The sequence below is a fragment of the Mirounga leonina genome, unplaced genomic scaffold (assembly GCF_011800145.1).
Source record: "Mirounga leonina isolate KUSES-001 unplaced genomic scaffold, KU_Mleo_1.0 Mir_224, whole genome shotgun sequence".
Taxonomy (NCBI): Eukaryota; Metazoa; Chordata; class Mammalia; order Carnivora; family Phocidae; genus Mirounga; species Mirounga leonina.
In genome coordinates, this window is record NW_023270615.1 from 12,512,598 (window position 1) to 12,537,920 (window position 25,323).

Consider the following 25,323-nt stretch of genomic DNA (forward strand, 5'->3'; position numbering starts at 1 on the left):
CAAATTACCTTAGAGTATAAATCCTTCTGTTGAATCAGAGTGCGTTGTTGTGAATATTTATTTATGCTCTGGCATATCTCCTTGTGGTCCTTAGCTTATGACTTCTTAAAAACCTAGTTGTGGTTGTACTGCGTTTACAGTTTGATATCCTGTGTTCTTTTATTTACTTATTTTTACTGAAGGTCCTAGCAAGGATTTCTCCCTTCTTCAAGGCATCATCTTTGAATTCGTAATTTCAGACTCTCTAGCATTCTGTTGTCCTTTCCCCAGCACACGTTCTGGATGGTTTCAGTTGGTTATTCTAAATAATGCTGTGGTGAACATCATTCATGTATGTATGTGTCTGTTATATGGACATACTTCTGTCACACATGTGTATTATTAGCCTAGAGTGGATCACCAAAAACAGAACCACGCAGCAGGGTATAAACCTTTGCTGCTTTTCTTACTGAGCTGAATGAGCCTTTTATCAACTGCTAACGTCGGGTCACTTACCTTGCATTAACCTGAAGTAACCTTATTTTGGTTGACACCTCAGGCACATCCTGTATCTACAGTCCTAGCACAACCCATGGGGTGATTTGTACCCGCCAGCCACGGCTTCCACTGCCAAAGGCAAGCTTACCCCAATCGCATTCTGTTTTGCCATAACCTCCCGTATTCTTCAGGTTTCCAACTTGTTAGGAATTATCGATCAGTTATCGATCAATACTCCGTAAGACTCAGGTGAGAGACCTCAGTAGTGAACACGGAGCGCAGGTGCTTCTCACACCTGTTTCGTGCCTAGCTCGGGTCTCTGGGGGCTCTCTGGGGGAGGTGGGGTGCTACTGTGTTTCAGGTGTATTTTTATGTGGTTTGTATGAAACCTCACCAGAATCTGACCCTGAAAAGCAATAGCATGCTTTCACCTACTGCCCTCCAATGTTGATCCAATTTTTTTAAAGTTTTCATCCCAAAAGATTTCCTGTGTTTGATTCCATATTGCAGTAACTTTTTTTTTGTAAAATCCTTGCAACCCCAAGTGGGTATTCTAAATCATGACATCGTTTGTTTTTTTTTAATGCAGGCAAGATAGGTTTTGTTTAGTAAGTGTAAACATGGGGCTATTGCAATGTTAGCTAAATTCTCTTTTTTCAAAAGTATCCATTATCCATGCTTGTCAACAGATCAGCCTGGGCAGGTAAAAAAAAATCCTAAAACAAAAAAAAACAGAAACAAAAACCAAAACCCCTCACCCAATACCTTATCTTCTTGGTTTGGGTTTACAGGGAAGGCAGAATAGCCAGCATTTTAAAGGAGTCGGTCTCTTAGCTAGCATTTCCGTCTTGTGCCATCCCTGAAATGTAATCAGAGGGCAAGCTGATGTTTATGGGACGTTCTTCACGTATGCTGTCATCATTTTAGAATCCCAGGAGTACAGACGTGAAAGTCGCGCGTGTCCTTTGGTTTGCAGAAGTAAGGGGAGGGAAGTGGGTTCCCACGTGAAGCCCAGCAAAGTAAACCTCACCTGTGTGCCTGCGTATCCATGTGTATGCACACACACTTACGAACAGTACATTTGGGGTTTGCAAACCACCGTTCCCACGGTGACACGGGGGACCCTTACGTCTCACACACCCTGACATTGGGGCCACGTGTCCCTGTGTCCATTCACCTCTGCGGGGAGGAACCCCTGGTCTGCGGTCGGCCAGCACCTGGAAACTCTCTGCAGTGCGCACTGTTATTTTATATTTTAGGTTATGCTCCTCCCCCACCCAGGTTGTTCCTTATTGGGGTCACGTTTCCTGTTCTGTGATAGATCTCTGTATGCGATAGATCTGAAGTAACGGACCATCAGTGGAATCCTTGTTGGGAGCAGGAAGCGGGTATCGCTTCGGTCATGGGAAGCAGCACCCACCCTTCCAGCGAACAATTTCTTACAGTCCTTAAATTGTACAAAGTGATATAATGGAAAATACCTGGGGGGGGGGGGTAGGTTAAGCATTTCAACAGAAACAGAACACCTTCTTCACAAACCATTGTACAATTAGTCCATTGTTCTGGACTTAAAAAAAAAAAACAAAAAACAACTTTCCAGCCCCGGGGGAGGGGGGGAAGCATTTGAAAAGGTATGTTGAAAAAGCCTTTGCTCAGCTTAAGTTTGAAAAAGAAATGCCAAGGATTCAAAACTCTGTCAGACTGTTTCACTTCCTTAATTTTTTTTTTAACCTTTAATTTAGGGGGAAAAAATAAGTTACTGTAGTGATGTTGGTAGCAAGTGGTTCTACTTTGATGCATTCTTTTTTATTTGAGAGAGAGTGTGCCCACAAGTGGGGGGCAGGAGGTTGGGAGAGCAGAGGGAGAAGCAGACTCCCTGTTGAACAGGAGCCCAACACGGGGCTCCATCCCAGGGGTCATGACCTGAGCTGAAGGCAGACGCTTCACCGACTGAGACACCCAGGCGCCCCTACCTCACTGCATTCTATAGATCACCTAAAGCTGGATGTCCTCCTGACATTCCTACCCAAGCTGGTCATCAGAACCACTCCTCCGACAGGGAGGGGGATGCTTTTGGCCGCATGTAAGATGTTCCCACCCTCTTTGGAAAAGAGGAAAAAAAAACAGGTACATAGAAGAATTAAGTTCTGGGCAGGGAGGTACCAAAGGTTAGTTTGATAGTAAGAATTTCTTCCCATTTGCATGGAGAATGGGTTCTTGAAGTATGGTTGGAGGCATGGAGGCTGGAAATGAGTAAGCAAGTGGGGGTTGACCACGATCTTCACGGGCACACAGGAAAGAAGCTGTCGTGACGAGAAGAGTCAGGTCATCAGTATAGACTGGGTTTGCAGGGAATGAGCAGAGGAGGGCTTTGAAAGCCAGACCGAGATGGCTGTATGATGATCGCACCAGCAGACCACAAGAGGTCTTTGCCAGTAGCTTCCAGGTCTTCTGTTTGCCCCCTGTCCTCTGTCCTCAGGGAGATGGGAGAAAGGCAGCAGGACAGGAATATTGAGTCGAGTGAGCCCTTAATTTTTAAACAGGATCAACAAAATTTTGTCTTATTTTCTGAGTCTCAGAACGTTCAGCTCTCTCCTTTATGAGCACAGATAATTCTGGACCTGTCTCGTCACAGGGTCTAGAATTGCCACAACCTGACTAAGAGCAGGGGCATCAGACCAAGATTGTTTGGGCCATTTTGCCCCCATTTGGAAGCGCTTTATCACGTTCTTGGTGCAAACAGCTTATTTCTTATTTCACCAGTTAGCACAGTTGAAACCGAGAGTCTGTCCGTCACAGGTGTACAAAGCACAGATGTCCTTGTAATCCATCAATAGAAAAATGACACCATCTGTTGGCAATGTACAAAATGACAGCGTGAAGATGTCACTGAGGGTCAGGTGTTCAATCTGAGATGACAAAGAGGTCTGACTTCCTGATTGTCGAGACGACACGGATAGAAATAGAAAAACTGATACCTCTAAATTGCCTTCCAGATACTCCTTTTCAAGCAGGTAAAATGTGTGTGTGTATAAACCTCAGAATGGTAGGAAAAGAGACAAAAGCAGACATTGTGGGCCTGTGGTGAAGGTGATAGTCAATAAACCAGTTGTCGTCACATACTCTGTGGTAATAATTTATGGAGGTACGAATGCATCGATCAGCCCGGAAAAGGGGGGTAGGGGTGGCCACAGGGTGGGAGACGCTCCTTGGTTCTTCCCACGGTAACCCAAAGATCCAATTCCCTGTTAAGCTGCAGGCTCTTAAACCCCTTGTGTGTGCCCCTGATTTCCATATTTATGAGGCTCCTGTGTGTATTAAAAAAAATAAAGCCAAGACCCAGCATAACAGGAAAACTCGCCCATTCCTTTGACAGGATTTTCGGTTAATTTATGCAGAGGCCCCTATGCTCTTCAGCATCGTCCCCACTGGTTGCTAAGCAACCGTCTGAGTTACTGCGCATGCCTCTTTTTATGATAACTGTCATTATGAATATTTTTTAATTACACAACTGGGACTGTGGATTAAAACAGCATATTGTCCCTCATTCTTAGCCACAGCTTCTAGCATGCTTGCACACTCCTGGGCTCACCTTCCAGAATTTACATGGCAGGGATTTAGGTTTATTATTATTTTATTTTATTTTATTTTTTTTTTTTGGTAGGTGTGCCTTCACAAAGGAAGTAGAGACTGCATCGTAAGGGAAGCGAGATTTTTGTGAAAAATGACTCCGCCATACCTCACAGGCTGCCACTGGATGTGGATAGGCCAAATCAGATGTTAGAATCCCAAACCTAAATTATGAATATCTTTGTTCCTGTAACCGTGCCTGCTTCCCGTACTCTTAAGTGATGTTAAAAGCTCACAGTGCTTTAGAGACTGGTTTTCAAAGTTACAAGTCGCGAAGCATTTGCTGCTATTGAATGTGCTTTGGTTTGAGGGAGGGTACCGCACTAATCCCAGACACACGAGGCATCTGCACGAATAAGTTAGTTTTTTCCTGCCCAAGTGGCTCCGTACGCACACGAGAGCAGTTAGGCGATCTGAAGGGGTTCCTCTGGCAAATACTAATAAAGGTACGCATGGTTCACAGCGTGTAAAATACTCTAAAAGGAATCAGACAGAAAAGAAAGACACACAAAGGCTCTTCATTTGAGTTTCCGGAGTATATTCTAACATACTACTTTCTAAATATACAGGGAGTTTGAAGACAAAGGAATATGGAAATAAAGCCATTGTGGGTGTTTTTTTTTTTTTTTTTTTACCAACTCAATTATTCATTTAAAAATGGAATTGTTGGTTGAATAGGACGTTTTAAAGATTTCTATCAAAAAGCAGAGCCACGTTCCCTCCGAAGGAGGAACTCACAGTGGACAGAAGTGGAGCTCTGATGGCATTTTAATGTGATTTCGGAGTTAGCGCAGGGAGCGTTCAGCTCCAGTGCACTTGTGGGATTTTTCTTGATTTAAAGGGCCCCGCGTCTGTAGGCCGGGGGATGCCGTTTGCTTTTTGGGCATTTTCTGACCTAAATGCTTTCCTTGGTAACGTATGACCGGATCTGTGTCTGTCTGTTTCTCCCACCCTACAGTTCAGGGCGGCAGCTCAGTGAAGTCTTCATTCAGTTGCCCTCAAGGAAAGAATTGCCAGAATATTATGAATTAATTAGGAAGCCGGTGGATTTCAAAAAAATAAAGGTAGATATTTTGTTTACACGCTTGATAAAAAGAAGGGTGAAGCCGTTGAAATGATGACACTCAGGACTGGGCAGTGGCGTCCTGTCTGAGCACCATGGACAACACCCCCCCCCCCCCCCCCCCCCCCCCCCCGCAATCTAGGGCTTGTCACCAAAATGGCGGGGAGATCCTTGGGCCTTTCCGTGTATTTTATTTAATTATGTGGAGAGCTCATAATGTAACATATTGCATTTTATTTAAGAAGTTTCCGAGTCCTCCCCCCATCCTTTTGCTGTTCTTGTGTTCCATCCTGCGCTGCTCCTTCCCCCTTACAAGAAGGGACACCTGTGGGAGGGTGGGCTCTCTGGCGCCCCCTGGAGTTGTTGACTCCCGTATCCCCGGCAGGGCTGTCTGCTGTGAAGACAAAGGAAAAATCAAATCAGGCTTTTTTTTTTTTTTTTAACCAGGTAATGATTGTTGGCTTTTTTTTTTTTTTTTCTTCTTTCTTATGTTTTATCCAAAATTTGCATTAGGAAAGAATTCGTAATCACAAGTACCGGAGCCTGGGTGACCTGGAGAAGGATGTCATGCTTCTCTGTCACAATGCTCAGACGTTCAACTTGGAGGGATCCCAGGTATGTCTTCAGTTGTCTAAAAAAATGTAGAACCTAACCTGTGCTTCTGAACTTTGATAGATTTCATTTTTCTGCTGCTTGAATCACTGCCTCTCCCCCGGGGAGAATCAAAAATAAGAAAAGCCTACATCGTATGCTAGCATGTAAGTAAATTGAGGCTTTGGCACTTTCAAATGAAGGCCAGCCTCTTTGTACCATAGCTGTGCCAGCTCCTATTTGTGCTTTCCTTCAAGGCTTGGCTTCTAATTAGAGGAGGAATTCCAGGAAATCACTTAGTGTAATGCTTAAAGGCTAGAGGTACAGTTTTTGCTTTTGTCGAGACTGTGTATTTGATTATATTCATCTTCGTTTTTCTGACCATAACCTTGAATCAGGAAGTGAAACTACTGTGCTTTAAAACAAAACAAAACGAAAAATACATCTAGAGAAAAAAAGACCCACTGTCTCTAATTGCTTACAGAAAATGCTTATCAAGCCAACTGTAATAAAGAACTCCCCTTGTCTACTGTGCATAAGTAAGTGACACTCAATTGATGAGAATAACTAGGGGGAGGATACTCTCACTTTAATGACACCTGAGTTCCAGTCCCCTTTTGTAGGCACGCCTTTTTTCCCCATCTGTATTTCCAGCCCAATGCTCTTGTGTCATGAAGAAGGAAGGAGAGGTCCATGTGTCTGCCACCCAGTATCCATGTCAAGCCGCCAATAAGTTCCTTAAGCTTCTCTGTGGATCTTACTCTTTTTCCCACCCTCCTGTCCATTCCAGTCGTTAAACTGGAGAACATGAGAATCCTCGCATGGGTCTTTTCTGAAAAGACGGTACATTTCCAGTTCACAGTGGTGTTCTCTTTGTCGAAACACTAGTTCTCGAACGCACGGCTTCTGTATTTGAGACGCTCTTGAAAGAATGCTAAAAGGACAGCCAGGACCTAGAGGGTAAACAAGAGTCAACGAGGGTATCTTCTGTGAATGACCACTTGCAGGCCCTGAATAGATTTTGGGGGATCTTCATAACCTACTCCCAGCCCCTTCCCGTGCCACAGCCTCGCTTTCTGCCCACACCCCATCTTGTGCGTGAAGTAGAGTCACAAATGGCCTCTTAACTGGCTTCCTTCTCCGTTCATTCTGGGGACTAGTTGCTCTCTCTCTCTCTCACCACCGCCTTTTCCTGCCATCTACTACCCACCATGTGCTGTTAGGTTCTAGAACAAGTTTTGTCTCCATAGGCTGCTTTCCAAAGTCATACCCTACTCTGGTGCCATAGTCTCCTTCTTCTGCTACTTCTCACCCTAAACAGTCCATGGTCCAATCACACTGGCCCCATGAACACGTGCTTCCCCAGATATACATGCTGTTGCAAGACACAGGACAGAGGGAGCCCGCAGGCCCTTTATATGGTCACAAGACAGCAACGTCTTGCCTAACGCAGTCCACGGTCATCGCCAGGAAATTGACCTTGGCGCAATGCCAGATGCATGCACTTGGTCTCCTTCCCTAAAAAGCCCCCCTCCTTTCTCAGCCCTGATGGACTCCTCCTCACCTGTTGCTATCCAGCTGAATTTTGACTTCTGGCAAATTCTGCCCCCGCGGCCCCATCCCAGGACCCCTCCCCACCCTCTGTCCCCCTTGCACTATGTCCTGTGGTGCTCACTCCAGGGTGTCCCATCACCTTCATGAGCGTGTGGCTCCTCTTTACAATAAAGACTCTGTTCTAGAATTGGGGCCATTGTTTCCCATGGTTTATTATTTGTTGAAACACCTAAAATGTATCCTTTTCATCATTTTTAAGGGTACAGTCCAATATTAAGTATGTTCTGTTTATTGGGCAACAGATTTGCAGAATGCTTTCACCTGATAAAGCTGAAACTCTCTACCCATGAAACACCTCCCCCTTGAGCGTTCCCCCACCCCCTGCCCCGTCCCTGGGAACCTATGAATTTGACTACTTTAGATACTTCATAGAAGTGAATCAGACAGTATTTGTCATCTTGTGACTGCCTTATGGTACTCAGCATAGTGTCCTCAAGATTCATCCTTGTAGCAGGTGAAAGGATTTCTCCTTTTTTAAGGCTGAAGAATTCATTTTCCTTATATACTGCAATTTGTTCCTCTACCAGTGGACCCTGCGTTTGCTTCCACTCTTGGCTATTAAGAATAAATAATGGTGCTGTAAACATGGGTGTGCAAATCTCCCTTGGAGACCTTGCTCTCCGTTCTTTTGGGTATATACCCAGAGGCGGGATTGCTGGATCATATAGTAACTTCTATTTTTAATTCTTTGAGAAAAGGGACCATTTTTGAACTTGAGATCTTAGCAACTCCACGGGGCTGTGCTCAGGTACGTGCAGACGCTAAAAGGGAAGTATTGATTCGAGGAGTAACAGCCAGTGCGGATAAACCAATAATAAAGAAGAGCCGCCATTTTGTTAGGGCATTTGCATTTTAAAGGAGGTTCCTTTACCAGAGTATTTGATAGAACAACTCGAATAAGAAATGTAGTTTTTTTTAAATATTCTTTTGGTTGTCAAAAACGAGAGGCTCTCTTACGGAAGCCCACCCTTCCCTAAGTATATATGCCCATGTGCGTACTCGCACACACACACACACACACACACAAATTATTTCAACCACAAATGGACTTTTTTTCCAGAAGAATCAGTGTGTGTGTGTTTGAGCTCAGCGTTTTCCCGTGGGGTTTTCTGCAAGCATAAAAGCTAGCACTGGTGTTTCTAAGAGGATTCACGTGTAACAAAGCAGGTGTGTTCCTCGAGGAAGAGAAGAGCGCGTTGTGGTTGAGCATCTTGCGTCCTCAGCTTAGCAGGTTTTAACCGGTGCCCCTATGACCCTTTAGATCTACGAAGACTCGATCGTCTTACAGTCCGTGTTTAAGAGTGCTCGGCAGAAAATCGCCAAAGAGGAAGAGAGTGAGGACGACAGCAACGAGGAGGAGGAAGAGGAGGATGAGGAGGAGTCCGAGTCAGAGGGTAAGCCCAGGCCTCTGCTGCTTCTGCTTCTTTGCCCTTTGCCACCTGCGTAGATGGTTCCACGGAGGCTAACAAAACAGACGTTCGAGTCCGGCAGATCTGGATGCCATTCCTTGGTCTCCCGTGTCCTTCCTTGCGTGTCCTTGCTGGGCAACCCCAGGCAGTGTACCTAACCCTGCTCAAGGGCCCCTTCCTTCTCTATAAAACCCAGGTACTAAATATGCGCCCCAGGCATGCAAGGAGCTTAGCATCGGGCCAGCCTCCTAGCAAACACTCAACTGAATGTTGTCTTTGGAAAAGTCAGCATGAAATACATTTTCTACCAGCATTGGTGTTCATTCCCCTAACTGTTGCGTAACACAGTGGTCTTCTCACTTGGAGGGACTCATGGAGCGTTGATTCCTGGGCGCCACCCCCAGAGTTTCTGATTCTGTAACCTGTGTTGGGGCTTGCCAGCATTTCTAACCCGCTCCCAGGGAATCCTGAGGCTGCTGGGCCCAGGACCAAGCACACTGTGAGAGTCTGTGTCTTAGAAAATCATTGTCAAAATGAGTTGGAAACGTGGTCCATCTTAGCCATCGTGGATCAAACACGGATCCTGTCTGTATTTAAAATTTTGGTATTTTGTTCATCATGGATTTTTTTTTGCATTAATTTTGAGTTTTTCAAATACTGCATTAAGATATTTACCTGGATTACTGAGTTTGGGTGCCTTCAGAAATTTTAATGGCAGAATAGTTACCATACAGTGTTTTATTAGTTTCAGGTGTACGACAGAGTGATTCAACAATTCTATACATTTCTCAGTGCTCTTCAGATGAGTACACTCCTTCATCCCTATCACCTATTTCCTCCATCCCTCCATCCCCGCTCTGGTAATCGTCAGTTCGTTCTCTATGATTAAGAGTCCGTTGCTTGGTTTGTCTCTTTCTCCTTGGCTCGTTTTTTTTGGTGTCGTAAATTCCACCTATGAGTGGGATCATATGCTACTTGTCTTTCTCTGACTTAATTCATTTAGCGTAATATTCTAGCTCCACCCATGTTGCAGCTGACAAAATTTCATCCTTTATGGCTGTGTAATATTACATTGTGTGTGTGTATCACATCTTAACTCTTCAGAAATTTTGCACCCAAGACCTCTTCTGTCTTAGCGTCATTCCAGCCCTGGTTGATAACCCATATGTTTACACAAGGTTAAGGCCACCTTCAAAAGTCAAAACTTTCCTAATTACATCCTCACCCCATACCTCCTCTGCAAGTAATTAACCCCAGTAGTTTATGGTCTGCTACATGAAACCGTACAGGTCCACCTCAAATATTTTTATTAGATTTGTTCCTGATTACATACTTAGTGCAGACAACGTGGGAAATGTTTAAGAAACGATAATTTGTAATTCCATTACCCAGTATACATTTAGCATTTTGAGAATTTGCCTTCCAGTGTTTTTCTCTACCTATTTTCTTTATAAAAGCGCAGCACACGGTTTCGTAGCCTAATTTTTCTAAATTATGAACATTTTTCCCATAGCAATGAGTGCCTTCAGACAGCAAAATACATTACGATTCGTTAATGAGCCTAACAAAACGTATCAGTCTCCCTCTAAGTACTGTCCTGAAAACGTCTACCCTAAATCACTGCGGACGCCGTTCAAACATCGGATGCCTGCGTCCCCCCCCCCCCCCCCAGCCTGGAGTGTGTGACGAGTGTCTGTCCCCACACCCACCGCTGTTCTTGGTGTCAGTCTTTTCAGTGAGTCTGCCTTTTCTTAATTGGACCTTTTCCAATGCCGTACGGTTATTCCCCAGTTCTGATATCCCAGCATTTGATGCATTAGGTCTACATAACGGACCTCGACGAGAGCTTTCCTTACTTGAGAGCTGCGTCTCTCATCTGCTTTCAGAGAGCTGCCCTCTTACCCCTCGAGGTTTCGCTTCTCTGAGCTCTCCTGAGACGCGGTGCGTTAGCTTTCTGGGGCCAGTGTCATGAACGAGCACAAACGTAGTGGCTTAAGCGACCCAAATTTATTACCTCACAATTCTGTAGGTCCCCGTGTGCTGTGGGTCTGTCTGGAGGCTGAAGGCAAGAACCCATGTCCCACGCAGCCTCCTCATGCTGCCTCTCTCGGACCCTCTCTTCTGCCACTTCTGCTGCTTTTTTTTTTTAAATCTTAGGGTATAAATGACATGTTAGTTTCAGGCGCACAAATACGGATTCAATAGTTGTATATGTTGTAAAAGGATCAGCACAGTAAATCTGGTTAATAGACATCACCACAAATAGTTACAAATGTTTTATTTTGTTGGGAAAGTAGAAGATCTACCTTCTTAGCAGCTGTCACATAGACAGTATTAACTCTACCTACCGTGCTCTACAGTAAACCACTGGACTTATTTTTTTACCTAGAAGTTGTACCTTTTGACCCCCTTCACTCACCCTCCAACCCCCACCTCTGGCAACCAGCCTCGGGGTTTTTTTGTTTGTCTGTTTTTGTTTTATTTTTAAGAATTCACATTTAAGTAAGATCATATGGTTATTTATCTTGCTCATGTCACAAAGTATAATGCCCTCTGGGCCCATCCATGTTGCTGTAAATGGCAGGATTTCATTATTTTTAAGGCTGAATAATATTCTACTACACACACACACCCCCCACACCCCCACATTTTCTTTATTCAACCATCAGTGGGCACTTAGTTGTTTTCAAATCTTGACTATAAGTAACGCTGCAGTGAACATGGGGGTTCGCACATCTTTTTAATTTAGTATCTTCTTCATGGAAACACCCACATGTGGAATGGCTGGATAATGTCTTTTTTTTTTTTTTTTTTTTTTAATCTCTGAGGACCCTCTATACTGTTTTCCATGGTGGCTGCACAAATTTACATCTCCACCAACATGGTACAAGGGTCTCCTTTTCTCCACATCCTCGCCAACACTCTTTATTTCTGGTCTTTTTGATACTAGCCATTTTAACAGGTGGGAGGTGATACTTCATTGTGGTTTTGATTTCCCATTTCCCTGATGATGAGATGTTGAGCACCTTTTCATGTACTTGTTGGCCATCTGTATGTCTTTGGGAAAATGTCTATTCAAAATCTTGGCCCATTTTTTTAATTGGATTGTTTTGCTGTTGAGTTGTAGAAGATCTTTATAGATTTTGAATATTAACTCCTTAACAGATGATTTGCAGTTTTTTTTTTTCTCTCCCATTCGGTAGGTTGCTTTTTTATTTTGTGGATCGTTTCCATTGCTGTGCAGAAGCTTCTTCATCTGATATAGTCACGCTTGTTTTTGCTTTGGCTGGCAATGATTTTTCGGAGCAGACACCATAAGTCAAGACCAATGTCAAGGATCTTACTGCCTGTTTTCTTCTAGGAGTTTGGTGGTTTGGGGTCTTATGCTCAAGTCTTCAATCCATGTTGAAATAGTTCTTGTTATGTATAAGATAGGGATGCAGTTTCATTTTTTGTGCATGTGGCTGTCCTTTTTTTCCAATACCACTTCCCGAAGAGACTGTCCCTTCACCATTGTACATTCTTGGCTCTGTTGTAAATTGACTTTTATTTCTGGGCTCTCTGTTCCATTGATCTGTGTGTCTGTTTTTAACGACAGTACTATGCTGTTTTGATTGCTATAGCTTTATAATATAGTTTGAAATCAGGAACTGTGGTACCTCCAGCTTTGTTCTTTCTCAGGATTGCTTTGGCTACTCTGGATCTTTTGTGGCTTCATACAAATTTTAGAGGATTGTTTCTTCAATTTCTGTGAAAAATGCCATTGGAATTTTGATAGATTGCATTGAATCTACAGGTTGCTTTGTGTAGTATGGACATGTTAACAATGTTATTTCTTCCAGTTGATAGCACTAATAATTTTTTTCCATTTCTCTATATATGCTTCACTTTATTTCATTAATGTCTGATAGCTTTCAGTTTACAGGTCTTTCACCTCTGTGGTTGAATTTATTCCTAGCTATTTGGTTCTTTGTGAGGCAACTGTAAGTAGAATAGTTTTCTTGATTTTTTTCTGAGACCTTGTTACTTGTGTGTAGAAACACACAAGATTTTGGCATATTGATTTTGTATCATTCCACTGAATTATTCGACTAGCTCTAACATACTTTGAAATCATTAGGGGAAACTTTAGGGTTTTCTATATATAATAAGATCTGCAAATAGTGACAGTTTTTCTTCTTCCTTTCCAACTTGGGTGCCTTTTCTTTTTCTTGCCTAACTGTGCAGGGTAGGACTTCCAATATTGTGTTGAATAAAAGGGGCAAGAGTGGGCATCCTTGTTTTTGATCCTGATTTTAGAGGAAAGGCTTTCAGATTTTCTTCATCGAGTATGATATTAGCTGTGGGCTTGCCATACATGGCCTTTATTATGTTGAGGTATTGTCCTTCTATATGTACTTTGTTGAGAGTTTCTATCATAAATGGATATTGAATTTTGTCAAATGCTTTTCCTACATCTATTGAGATGATCATGATTTGTATCCTTTGTTTTGTTAATGTGATATATCATGTTGATTGACTTACGGATTTAAACCATACTTGCATGCCTGGAATAAATCCCTCTTTTTTTAATTATATATATATATTTTTAATTATATATATATATATGTATATTTTTAAAGATTTTATTTATTTGACAGCAAGAGAGCACAAGCAGAGGGAATGGTAGAGGGAGAGGGAGAAGCAGGCTTCCCGCCAAGCAGGGAGCCCGATGCGGGACTCGATCCCAGGACCCTGGGATCATGACGCGAGCTGAAGGCAGACACTCAACCATCTGAGCCACCCAGGTGCCCCTATATTTTTTATTTTTAAGTAATCTTTAACCTAATGTAGGCCTCACAATTCCAAGACCAAGAGTTACCTGTTTGACCGACTGAGCCACCTAGGGCCAGCCAGGTGCCCTGGAATAAATCCCTCTTGATTGTGGTATATGATCCTCCTAATGTGTTGTTCAATTTGTATTGCTAATGTTTTATTGAGGATTTTTGCCTCTGTGCTTATCAGGGATATTGGCCTGTAATATTTCCTTGTAGCATCCTTGTCTGGTTTGGTACCAGCGTAATGCTGGCCTGGGAAAATGAGTTTGCAACTGTTTCTTCCTCTTCATTGTTTGAGTTTGAGAAGATTCTTCATTCTTCTTTGAATGTTTGGTAGAATTCACCAGTGAAGCTGTCTGGTCCCGGACTTCCATTGGTTGGGAGGTATTTGATTACTGATTGGATCTTCTTACACATTAATTGATCTGTTCATATTTTCTGTCTTTTGATGATTCAGTCTTGGTAGGTTGTATATTCCTAGGAACTTATGTCTTCTAAGTTGTCAAATTTCTTGGCATATGATTGTTCATAGTAGTCTCTTAAGATCCTTTGTATTTCAGTGGTATCAGTTGCAACTTCTCTTTCATTTCTGTCTGTGAGACCTTACTTTCTTTGTGAGTGTAGCTAAAGGTTGGTCAATTTTGTTTGTTTTCAAAGAAACCGCTTTTAGTTTCATTGATCTTTTCTATTGTCTTTTTACTCTCTATTTCATTTATTTCGGCTCTGATCTTTATTATCTCCTTCTTTTTACTAACTTTGGACTTGGTTTGTTCTTCTAGTTCCTTGAAGTGTAAAGGTGGTTGTTTGAGACTTTTCTTCCAAGTAGCCTCTTAGGAGTGCTTTTGCTGCCCAAGTTTTAGTATGCTGTGTTTTCATTTGTCTCAAAGTATTTTTTTTTTTAATTTCTCCTTTGATTTTGTTGTTGTTGTTGACACATTGGTTGTTCAGTAACATTGTTTAATCTCCACATGTTTGAATTTACCAGTTTTCGTCTTACAATAGATGTCTATTTTCATACCATTGTGGTCGGAAAAGATGCTTTATATTTCAGTTTTCTTAAGTTTATTAAGATTTGCTTTGTGGCCTGATGCATGACTTATCCTGGAGCTTGTTCCATGTGCACTTAAGAAGTATGTGTATTCTGTTGCTTTTGGATGAAATGGTCTGTATGTCTCTATTAAGTCCCTCTGATCCAACATGTCACTTAAGTCCAATGTTTCCGTATTGCTTTTCTGTCTGGTTGATCTTTCCATTGATGTAATTGGAGTACTAACCTCATGTGCTATTATTGTATTGCTATCTATTTCTTTCTTTAGGTTCATTAATACTTGCTTTATATATGTAGGTGTGCCTATGATGAGTGCATAAATATTCACGAACGTTTTATCCTCTTGGTGGATGGACCCATTCATCATTATATAATGCTCTTTTTCTTATTCCAGTCGTCTTTAAAGGTTTATTTTGTCTGATACAACTATAGCTACCTCAGCTTTGTTTTGCATGGAATATCTTTCTCCATCCCTTCACTTTCAGTCTGTGTTTCTTTAGATCTGAATTATTTGGCAGGTAGCATATAGATGGATCTTTTTATTGAAGTATCATTGACATGTCCTGTTAATTTCAGGTGTACATCATAGTGATTTGATTTTTTTTATATACATCATGAACTCATCCCCACAGTAAGTCTAGGTACCAGTGAATCCATAAAAAGTTATTACAGTATTATTGGCTATATTCCCTATGCTGTCCATTTTATCTCCAAGACTTTATTTTATAAATTGAGGTTTGTGAAGTCTCCTTCACAACTCCTCCCCACTCTGGTAACCAATCATTTGTCTCCTGTATCTGTGTTCTCTTTTGTTCATTTCTTTTGTTTTTTTTAGATTCCATATGTAAGTGAAATTACATGGTATTTGTCTTTCTCTGCCTGACTTATTTCACTTAGCATAATATTCTCTCAGTCTATCCATGTGGTAGCAAATGGCAAGATTTCATTCTTTTTTGGGGCCGAATACTATTTCATTGTATATATCACCTCTTCTTTATCCATTCTCCTATCAACAGTTGCTTGGGTTGCTTCCATGTCTTGGCTGTTGTAAATGATATGGAAATGAACAGAGGGGTACATCTATCTCCTTGAGTTCATGTTTTCCTTTTTCAGATAAATACCCAGAAGTGGCATTGTTGGATCACGTGGTAGTACTACTTTTAAAGAATCTCCGTTCTGTTTTCTGTAGTGGCTGCACACATTGACATTCCCACCAATAGTGCATGAAGGTTCCTTTTTCTTCCACAGCCTCACCAACACTTACGTCTTTGTGATAATCACCATTCTGACAGGTGTGAGGTGCTTTCTCATTGTGGTTTTGATTTATATTTCCCTGATGGTGAGTGATGTTGAGCCTCTTTTCATGTATCTGTTGGCTGGCATCTTTGGGAAATGTCTATCCATGTCCTCTGTCCATTTTTTAATCAGGTTGTGTTTGATAATAAGTTTTGTGAGTTCTTTATATATTTTGGATATTAACCCCTCATTGAATGTATGATTTGCAAATATCTTTAACATTCAGTAGATTGTCTTTTCATTTTGTTGATGGTTTCCTTCACTGTACAAAAGCTTTTTAGTTTTGAAGTACTCCCTTTAGTTTATTTTAGCTTTTATTGCCCTTCCCTGAAGAAACTAGTACAAAAAAAAAATATTAAAACTGATGTCAAAGAGCTTACTGTGTGCTTTCTTGTAGGAGTTTTATGGTATCAGATCTCACATTTAACCTTTTATTACATTTTGAATTTAGTTTTTATTCGGTGTAAGATAGTGGTCAGGTTTCACGTTTTTGCATGTAGCTGTCCCATTTTCCCAGCACCATTTATTGAAGAGACTGTCTTTTCCCTATTATATAGTCTTGCTTCCTTTGACCAAATAAGCATGGGTTTAATTCTAAGCTTTCTATCCTGTTCCATTGATCTGTGTGTCTGTTTTTGTGCCAGTACCGTACTGTTTTCATTAGTGTAGATTTGTAGTGTATTTTGAAATCCGGGAGCTTGATAATTCTGGTTTTGTTCTTTCTCAAGATTGCTTTGGCTATTTGATGTCCTTTGTGGTTCCATACAAATTTTAGGATTACCTGTTGCAGTTCTGTGGAAAAATGTCATTCATGTTTTCATGGGGGGGTTGTACTGAATCTTTAGATTGCTGTGGATAATACGGACTTTTTAATAATACTAAGCTTTCTAATCCATGAGCATGGTATATCTTTCCATTATTTGTGTCCTCTTCAATTTCATCAGTGTCTTACAGAGTAAAGGTCTTTCCTCTCTTTGGTTAAAGTCATCCCTAGGTATTTTATTTTTTTTGGTGCAATTGTAAGTGGGATTGTTTTCTAAATTTCTCTGATAGCTCATTAGTCATATATAGAAAAAAAGATTTCGGTGTTAATTTTGTATCCTACTACTTTGCCAAATTCATTTGTTCATTCTAATAGTGTTTTGGTGGAGTGTTTAGGCTTTGCTAAATATACTACCCGGTCCTCTGTAATAGTTACAGGTTTAGTTCTTTCCAATGTGGACACATTTTATTTCCTTTTCTTCAGTAACTGCTCTGGTTAGGACTTCCAATTCTGTGTTGAATAAAAGTTGCAAGAGTAGGCATCCTTGGCTTGTCCCTGATCTTAGAGGAAGAGCTCTTAGTTTTTCACCATTTGAATATGTTTTCATCTGTGGGTTGTTGTATATGGTCTTCATTATGTTGAGGTATGTTCCCTCTATACTTACTTTAAGAATCTTTATCATAAATGGCTGTTGAATTTTATCGATGTGATTTTGGCATCTATTGAGAGAACGATGTTTATCCTTTGTTTTGTTAATGTGATATAGTACATTGTTTTGTGGATTTGAACCATCCTGCATCCCTGAAATAAATCCCACTTGACTTTGGCATGTGATCTTTTCACACATTATTGAATTCAGTTTGCTAACATGTTGTTGAGAACTTTGGCATCTGTGTCCTTCAGTATATTGGCCTGTATTTTCTTTTCTTGTGGTGTCTCTGTGTGGTATCAGGGAAATACTGGCCTTGTAAAATGAATTTGAAAGCATTCCTTCTTCAATTTTTGGAATAAATTGAAAAGGATCAGTTATAACTGTTCTTTAAGTGGTTGGTAGATTTCACCTGTAGAACTTTCTGGTTCTGGACTTTGTGGGGTTTTTAATTACTGATTCAATTTTAGTAATTGGATTTGCTCTATTCAGATTTTCTATTTCTTCATAATGGAGGCTTGGAAGATAGTTTCTAGGAATTGATCCATTTTTTTTTTCTGTTTTCCAATTTGTTGGCATATAGTTGTTTATAGTAGTTGCTTATGATTCTTTGCATCAGACTGTATTTTTAAAAAAATTTTTTATTGGGCGCCTGGGTGGCTCAGTTGGTTAAGCAACATCCTTCGGCTCGGGTCATGGTCCCGGAGTCCTGGGATTGAGTCCCGCATCGGGCTCCCTGCTCAGCGAGGAGCCTGCTTCTCCCTCTGACCCTCCCCCCTCTCATGTACTCTCTCTCTCATTCTCGCTCTCTCAAATAAATAAATCTTTAAAAAAAAAATTTATTGTTATGTTAATCACCATACATTACATCATTAGTTTTTGATGTAGTGTTCCATGATTCATTGTGCATAACATGCAGTGCTCCATGCAAAAAGTGCCCTCTTTAATACCCATCACCAGGCTAACACATCCTCCCACCCCCCTCCCCTCTACAACCCTCAGTTTGTTTTTCAGAGTCCATCGTCTCTCATGATTCGTCTCCCCCTCTGATTTCCGCCCCCCTTCATTCTTCCCCTCTTGCTATCTTCTTTTTTTTTTTTCCTAACATATATTGCATTGTTTCAGAGGTACAGATATGTGATTCAACAGTCTTGCACAATTCACAGTGCTCACCATAGCACATACCCTCCCCAGTGTCTATAACTGAGCCACCCCATCCCTCCCACCCCACACCCCACTCCAACCCTCAGTTTGTTTCCTGGGATTAAGAATTCCTCATATCAGTAAGGTCCTATGATACATGTCTTTCTCTGATTGACTTATTTCGCTCAGCATAACACCCTCCACTTCCATCCACGTTGTCGCAAATGGCAAGATCTCATTCCTTTCGATGGCTGCATAATATTCCATTGTATATATATACCACATCTTCTTTATCCATTCATCTGTCGATGGACATCTTGGCTCTTTCCACAATTTAGCTATTGTGGACATTGCTGCTATAAACATCAGGGTGCAGGTACCCCTTCAGATCCCTACTTTTGTATCTTTGGGGTAAATTCCCAGTAGTGCAATTGCTGGATCATATGGTAGCTCTATTTTCAACTTTTTGAGGAACCTCCATACTGTTTTCCAGAATGGCTGCACCAGCTTGCATTCCCACCAACAGGGTAGGAGGATTCCCCTTTCTCCGCATCCCCGCCAACATCTGTCATTTCCTGACTTGTTAATTTTAGCCATTCTGACTGGTGTGAGGTAGTATCTCATTGAGGTTTTGATTTGGATTTGCCTGATGCCAAGCGACGTTGAGCACTTTTTCATGTGTCTGTTGGCCATTTGTATGTCTTCTTTGGAAAAATGTCTGTTCATGTCTTCTGCCCATTTCTTGATTGGATCATTTGTTCTTTGGGTGTTGAGTTGGATAAGTTCTTTATAGATTTTGGATACTAGACCTTTATCTGATATGTCATTTACAAATATCTTCTCCCATTCTGTCGGTTGTCTTTTGGTTTTGTGGACTGTTTCTTTTGCTGTGCAAAAGCTTTTTAGCTTGATAAAGTCCCAATAGTTCATTTTTGCCCTTGCTTCCCTTGCCTTTGGGGATGTTTCTAGGAAGAAGCTGTTCGGGCTGAGGTCGAAGAGGCTACTGCCTGTGTTCTCCTTTAGGATTTTGATGGACTCCTGTCTCACATTGAGGTCTTTCAACCATTTGGAGTCTATTTTTGTGTGTGGTGTAAGGAAATGGTCCAGTTTCATTCTTCTGCATGTGGCTATCCAGTGTTCCCAACACCATTTGTTGAAGAGACTGTCTTTTTTCCTTTGGACATTCTTTCCTGCTTTGTCAAAGATGAGTTGACCATAGAGTTGAGGGTCCATTTCTGGGCTCTCTATTCTGTTCCATGGATCTATGTGTCTGTTTTTGTGACAGGACCATACTGTCTTGATGAGGACAGCTTTGTAATAGAGCTGGAAGTCCGGAATCGTGATGCCGCCACCTTTGCTTTTCTTTTTAAACATTCCTCTGGCTATTCGGGGTCTTTTCTGGTTCCATACAAATTTTAGGATTATTCCATTTCTTTGAAAAAAGTGGATGGCATTTTGATGGGGATTGCATTGAATGTGTAGATTGCTCTAGGTAGCATTGACATCTTCACAATATTTGTTCTTCCAATCCATGAGCATGGAACGTTTTTCCATTTCTTTGTGTCTTCCTCAATTTCTTTCATGAGTATTTTATAGTTTTCTGAGTACAGATCCTTTGCCTCTTTGGTTAGATTTATTCCTAGGTATCTTATGGTTTTGGGTCCAATTGTAAATGGGATTGACTCCTTAATTTCTCTTTCTTCTGTCTTGTTGGTGTATAGGAATGCCACTGATTTCTGAGCATTGATTTTATATGCTGCCACTTGACTGAATTCCTGTATGAGTTCTAGCAGTTTTGGGGTGGAGTCTTTGGGGTTTTCCACATAAAGTATCATATCATCTGCAAAGAGTGAGAGTTTGACTTCTTTGCTGATTTGGATGCCTTTGATTTCTTTTTGTTGTCTGATTGCTGTGGCTAGGACTTTTTTTTTTTTTTTTTAAGATTTTATTTATTTGACAGAGAGAGACACAGAGAGAGAGGGAACACAAGCAGGGGGAGTGGGAGAGGGAGAAGCAGGCTTCCTGCAGAGCAGGGAGCCCGATGCGGGGCTCGATCCCAGGACCCTGGGATCATGACCTGAGCCGAAGGCAGATGCTCAACGACTGAGCCACCCAGGTGCCCCTGTGGCTAGAACTTCTAATACTATGTTGAATAGCAGTGGTGATAGTGGATATCCCTGCCGCGTTCCTGACCTTAGGGGGAAAGCTCTCAGTTTTTCCCCCACTGAGAATGATACTCGCTGTAGGCTTTTCATAGATGGCTTTTATGATATTGAGTTATGTACCCTCTATCCCTATACTCTGACGAGTTTTGATCAAGAAAGGATGCTGTACTTTGTCAAATACTTTTTCTGCATCTACTGAGAGGATCATATGGTTCTTGTTCTTTCTTTTGTTAATGTGTTGTATCACGTTGATATGCAGATGTTGAACCAACGTTGCAGCCCAGGGATAAATTCCACTTGGTCGTGGTGAATAATCCTTTTAATGTACTGTTGGATCCTATTGGCTAGTATTTTGGTGAGAATTTTTGCATCCATGTTCATCAAGGATATTGGTCTGTAATTCTCCTTTTTGATGGGGTATTTGTCGGGTTTGGGGATCAAGGTAATGGTGGCCTCATAAAATGAGTTTGGAGGCTTTCCTTCCATTTCTATTTTTTGGAATAGTTTCAGAAGAATAGGTATTAATTCTTCTTGAAATGTTTGGTAGAATTCCCCTGGGAAGCCATCTGGCCCTGGGCTTTTGTTTGTTGGGAGATTTTTGATGACTGCTTCAATTTCCTTGGTTATAGGTCTGTTGAGGTTTTCTATTTCTTCCTGGTTCAGTTTTGGTAGTTGATACATCTCTAGGAATGCATCCATTTCTTCCAGGTTATCCAATTTGCTGGCATAGAGTTGCTCATAATATGTTCTTATAATTGTTTGTATTTCTTTGGTGTTGGTTGTGATCTCTCCTCTTTCATTCATGATTTTGTTGATTTGGGTCATTTTTATTTTTGGTAAGTCTGGCCAGGGGTTTATCAATCTTGTCAGTTCTTTCAAAGAACCAGCTCCTAGTCTTGTTGATCTGTTCTACTGTTCTTTTGGTTTCTATTTCATTGATTTCTGCTCTGATCTTCATTATTTCTCTTCTCCTGCTGGGTTTAGGCTTTATTTGCTGTCCTTTCTCCAGCTCCTTTAGGTGTAGGGTTAGGTTGTGTACTTGAGACCTTTTCTGTTTCTTGAGAAAGGCTTGTATTGCTATATACTTTCCTCTTAGGACTGCCTTTGCTGCATCCCAAAGATTTGGAACAGTTGTGTTTTCATTTTCATTGGTTTCCATGAATTTTTTTAATTCTTCTTTAATTTCCTGGTTGACCCATTCATTCTTTAGTAGGATGCTCTTTAGCCTCCATGTATTTGAGTTCTTTCCGACTTTCCTCTTGTGATTGAGTTCTAGTTTCAAAGCATTGTGGTCTGAAAATATTCAGGGAATGATCCCAATCTTTTCGTACCGGTTGAGACCTGATTTATGACCTAGAATGTGATCTGTTCTGGAGAATGTTCCATGGGCACTAGAGAAGAATGTGTATTCCATTGCTTTGGGATGGAATGTTCTGAAAATGTCTGTGAAGTCCATTTGGTCCAGTGTGTCATTTAAAGTCTTTATTTCCTTGTTGATCTTTTGCTTAGATGATCTGTCCATTACAGTGAGGGCGTTGTTAAAGTCCCCCACTATTATTGTATTGTTGTCAATGTGTTTCTTTGCTTTTGTTATTGATTGCCTTATATAATTGGCTGCTCCCATGTTAGGGGCATAGATATTTACAATTGTTAGATCTTCTTGTTGGATGGACCCTTTAAGTAGGATATAGTGTCCTTCCTCATCTCTTATTACAGTCTTCGGTTTAAAATCTAAGTTGTGTGATATAAGGATTGCCACCCCAGCTTTCTTTTGGTGTCCATTAACATGGTAAATGATTTTCCATCCCCTCACTTTCAATCTGGGGGTGTCTTTGAGTCTAAAATGAGTCTCTTACAGACAGCATATCGATGGGTCTTGTTTTTTAATCCAATCTGATAGCCTGTCTTTTGATTGGGGCATTGAGCCCATTTACATTCAGGGTAACTATTGAAAGATATGAACTTAGTGCCATTGTATTGCCTGTAAGGTGACTGTGACTGTATATTGTCTCTGTTCCTTTCTGGTCTATGTTGCTTTTAGGCGCTCTCTTTGCTTAGAGGACCCCTTTCAAGATTTCTCGTAGGGCTGGTTTGGTGTTTGCAAATTCCTTTAGTTTTTGTTTGTCCTGGAAGCTTTTTATCTCTCCTTCTATTTTCAATGACAGCCTAGCTGGATATAGTATTCTTGGCTGCATATTTTTCTCATTTAGTGCTCTGAATATATCCTGCCAGTCCTTTCTGGCCTGCCAGGTCTCTGTAGATAGGTCTGTTGCCGATCTAATGTTTCTACCATTTTAGGTTACATACCTCTTCCCCCCGAGCTGCTTTCAGGATTTTCTCTTTGTCTCTGAGACTCGTAAGTTTTACTATTAGATGTTGGGGTGTTGACCTATTTTTATTGATTTTGAGAGGGGTTCTCTGTGCCTCCTGCATTTTGATGCCTGTTTCCTTCCTCAAATTAGGGAAGTTCTCTGCTATAATTTGCTCCAGTATACCTTCTGCCCCTCTCTCTCTTTCTTCCTTTCTGGGATCCCAATTATTCTAATGTTGTTTCATCTTATGGTATCACTTATCTCTCAAATTCTGCCCTCGTGATCCAGTAGTCGTTTATCTCTCTTTTTCTCAGCTTCTTTATTTTCCATCATTTGGTCTTCTATATCACTGATTCTCTCTTCTGCCTCATTTATCTTAGCAGTTAGTGCCCCCATTTTTTATTGCACCTCATTAATAGCCTTTTTGATTTCGACTTGGTTAGATTTTAGTTCTTTTATAACTTCCATGCTTTTTTCAAGCCCAGCTGGTATCTTTAAAGTGATGATTCTGAATTCTAGATCTGACATCGTACTAATGTCTGTATTGAGTAGGTCCCTGGCAGTCGGTACTCCCTCTTGCTCTTTTTGTTAGGGTGGTTTTTTCTGTCCTGTCATTTTGTCCAGAGGAGAATAGATGAATGAGAGAAGAAAATGCTAACAGGGTAACAACATTGCCAGAAAATATACTCTAAACAAAGACCTGAAGCCAGGGGAAAAGAAAGGGAAAGAAAGAAAAAAAAAAGATAAAAACAAACAAAAACAGAATAAAACAAAAACCAGAATATGATCAAATATGCTCAGGCTGGTGCATAGATCAGTGCCACACACTAGATTTTGGGTGTATTTTGGTCTGTTAGAAGAAAGTGCCTCCCAAAATTTTAAAGAAAGAAAAACTTGTATATGTACAAAATAAGGGTTGATATGAAGGGATGGAATATGACTGTAAAGATGAAAATTATAAAAAAATTTTATAAAGGGAATAAGAAGTTGTTTATAAAAAAAGGATTTAAAAAAGGAGAGAATGTGATCAGGCAGGAGACTAGAACAAAGCCATACGCTAGAGATTTAGGGTATGTTTTGATCTGTTAGAAGAAACTATCTGAAAATTTTAAAGAGAGAACAACTTATATGCCAAAAATAAGGGTAACTACTATGAAGGGATAGAATAGGACTCTAAAAATGAAAAATAAAAAGGTTTTTTAAAAAGGGATTAATGTTGGTTGAAAAAGGGAAAAAGAAAAGTCCACAAAAAAATTTAAAAAAAAATTAACTTTGAAAGACTACAGAATCATCGTAAAAAAGCCATGAATTCTATGTGTAGTATTCCCTTAGTGCTGGAGTTCTGCTGTTCTCATTGATGGGTAAACTTGGTCTTGGCTGGCTGTTCTGGCTGATCTTCTAGGGGAGGGGCTTGTTGCTGTGGTTCCCAAACGTCTTTGCTGGAGGTGGAATTGTCCCGCCCTTGCTCTGTCTGGGTTTAGTAACCTGCTCAGGTTTGCTCTTGGGAGCTTTTGTTCCCTGCAAGCTTTCCCTACAGCTTTGGAGGCTGAGAGTGAAAATGGTGGCCTCCCAATCTCTGCCCCGGAGGAGCTGAGAACTTGGTGTCCCACTCCTCAGTGAGCCCCCAGAGAAAAGCAGTCAGTCACTCCTGTCTCCCCGGTCTCCGGCTGCACTCCGTGCGCCCCTAGCCTGTGACCAAGCATTTCTGTCTCTGGCACATGACCCTGTGTGGAGTCTCCAAACCCCGCAGAACCCTGCAGTCTGCTCCCATGCCGCTCCTCCCGGGGGAGGAAGGGGAGTCTCCCCTCATCTGCCATTTGTTGGGTCCCTGCTGGAGGAGCAGTGGCCGGACTGTGCCGCGGATCACGGTTTATGACAACCCCCAGCTGAGAGCCCGCGCCTGGGCTCCATCTTTGCAGCCGGCTTCCCTGCTCTGATCCCTGGGAGCTCTGCCGCACTCAGGCACCCCTGGTCTTTCTGTGACCCCGAGGGTACTGAGACCACACTGTCCCACGAGGGTCCCACCCCCTACTTAGCCACCGGAGCGACATCCCTCAGTGGAGCCGACTTCTAAAAGTTCCGATTTTGTGCTCCGTGACTCTCTCACTTGCCAGACGCGGCCAACGGAGGCCCCTCCTCCGCCGTCTATCCTCCCGAATATCGCCTCGGATTCACGTCTCCGCACGTCCTATCTTCCAGAAAGTGGTCGCTTTTCTGTTCAGAGAGTTGCTGCTATTCTTCTCTTCGATCTCCTGTAGAGTTCATAGGTGTTCAGAATGGTTTGATCCCTATCCAGCTGAATTCCTGGGACCAAACAAAATCCAGGTCTCCTACTCTTCTGCCATC

At 41.5% G+C, this 25,323-nt stretch overlaps 1 protein-coding gene across 5 annotated transcripts in view; it reads left to right on the plus strand.

Moving 5' to 3' along the window:
- The window catches only part of SMARCA2 (SWI/SNF related, matrix associated, actin dependent regulator of chromatin, subfamily a, member 2), a 182,668-nt gene that overhangs the window by 149,692 nt on the left and 7,653 nt on the right, over positions 1-25,323 (plus strand). For all 5 annotated transcript variants that reach the window (XM_035029127.1, XM_035029128.1, XM_035029126.1 and 2 more), the window contains 3 exons: positions 5,066-5,171; positions 5,684-5,785; positions 8,637-8,769. In XM_035029127.1, the coding sequence (XP_034885018.1) occupies positions 5,066-5,171; positions 5,684-5,785; positions 8,637-8,769 (341 nt within the window). The remainder of the gene's footprint in view (positions 1-5,065; positions 5,172-5,683; positions 5,786-8,636; positions 8,770-25,323) is intronic.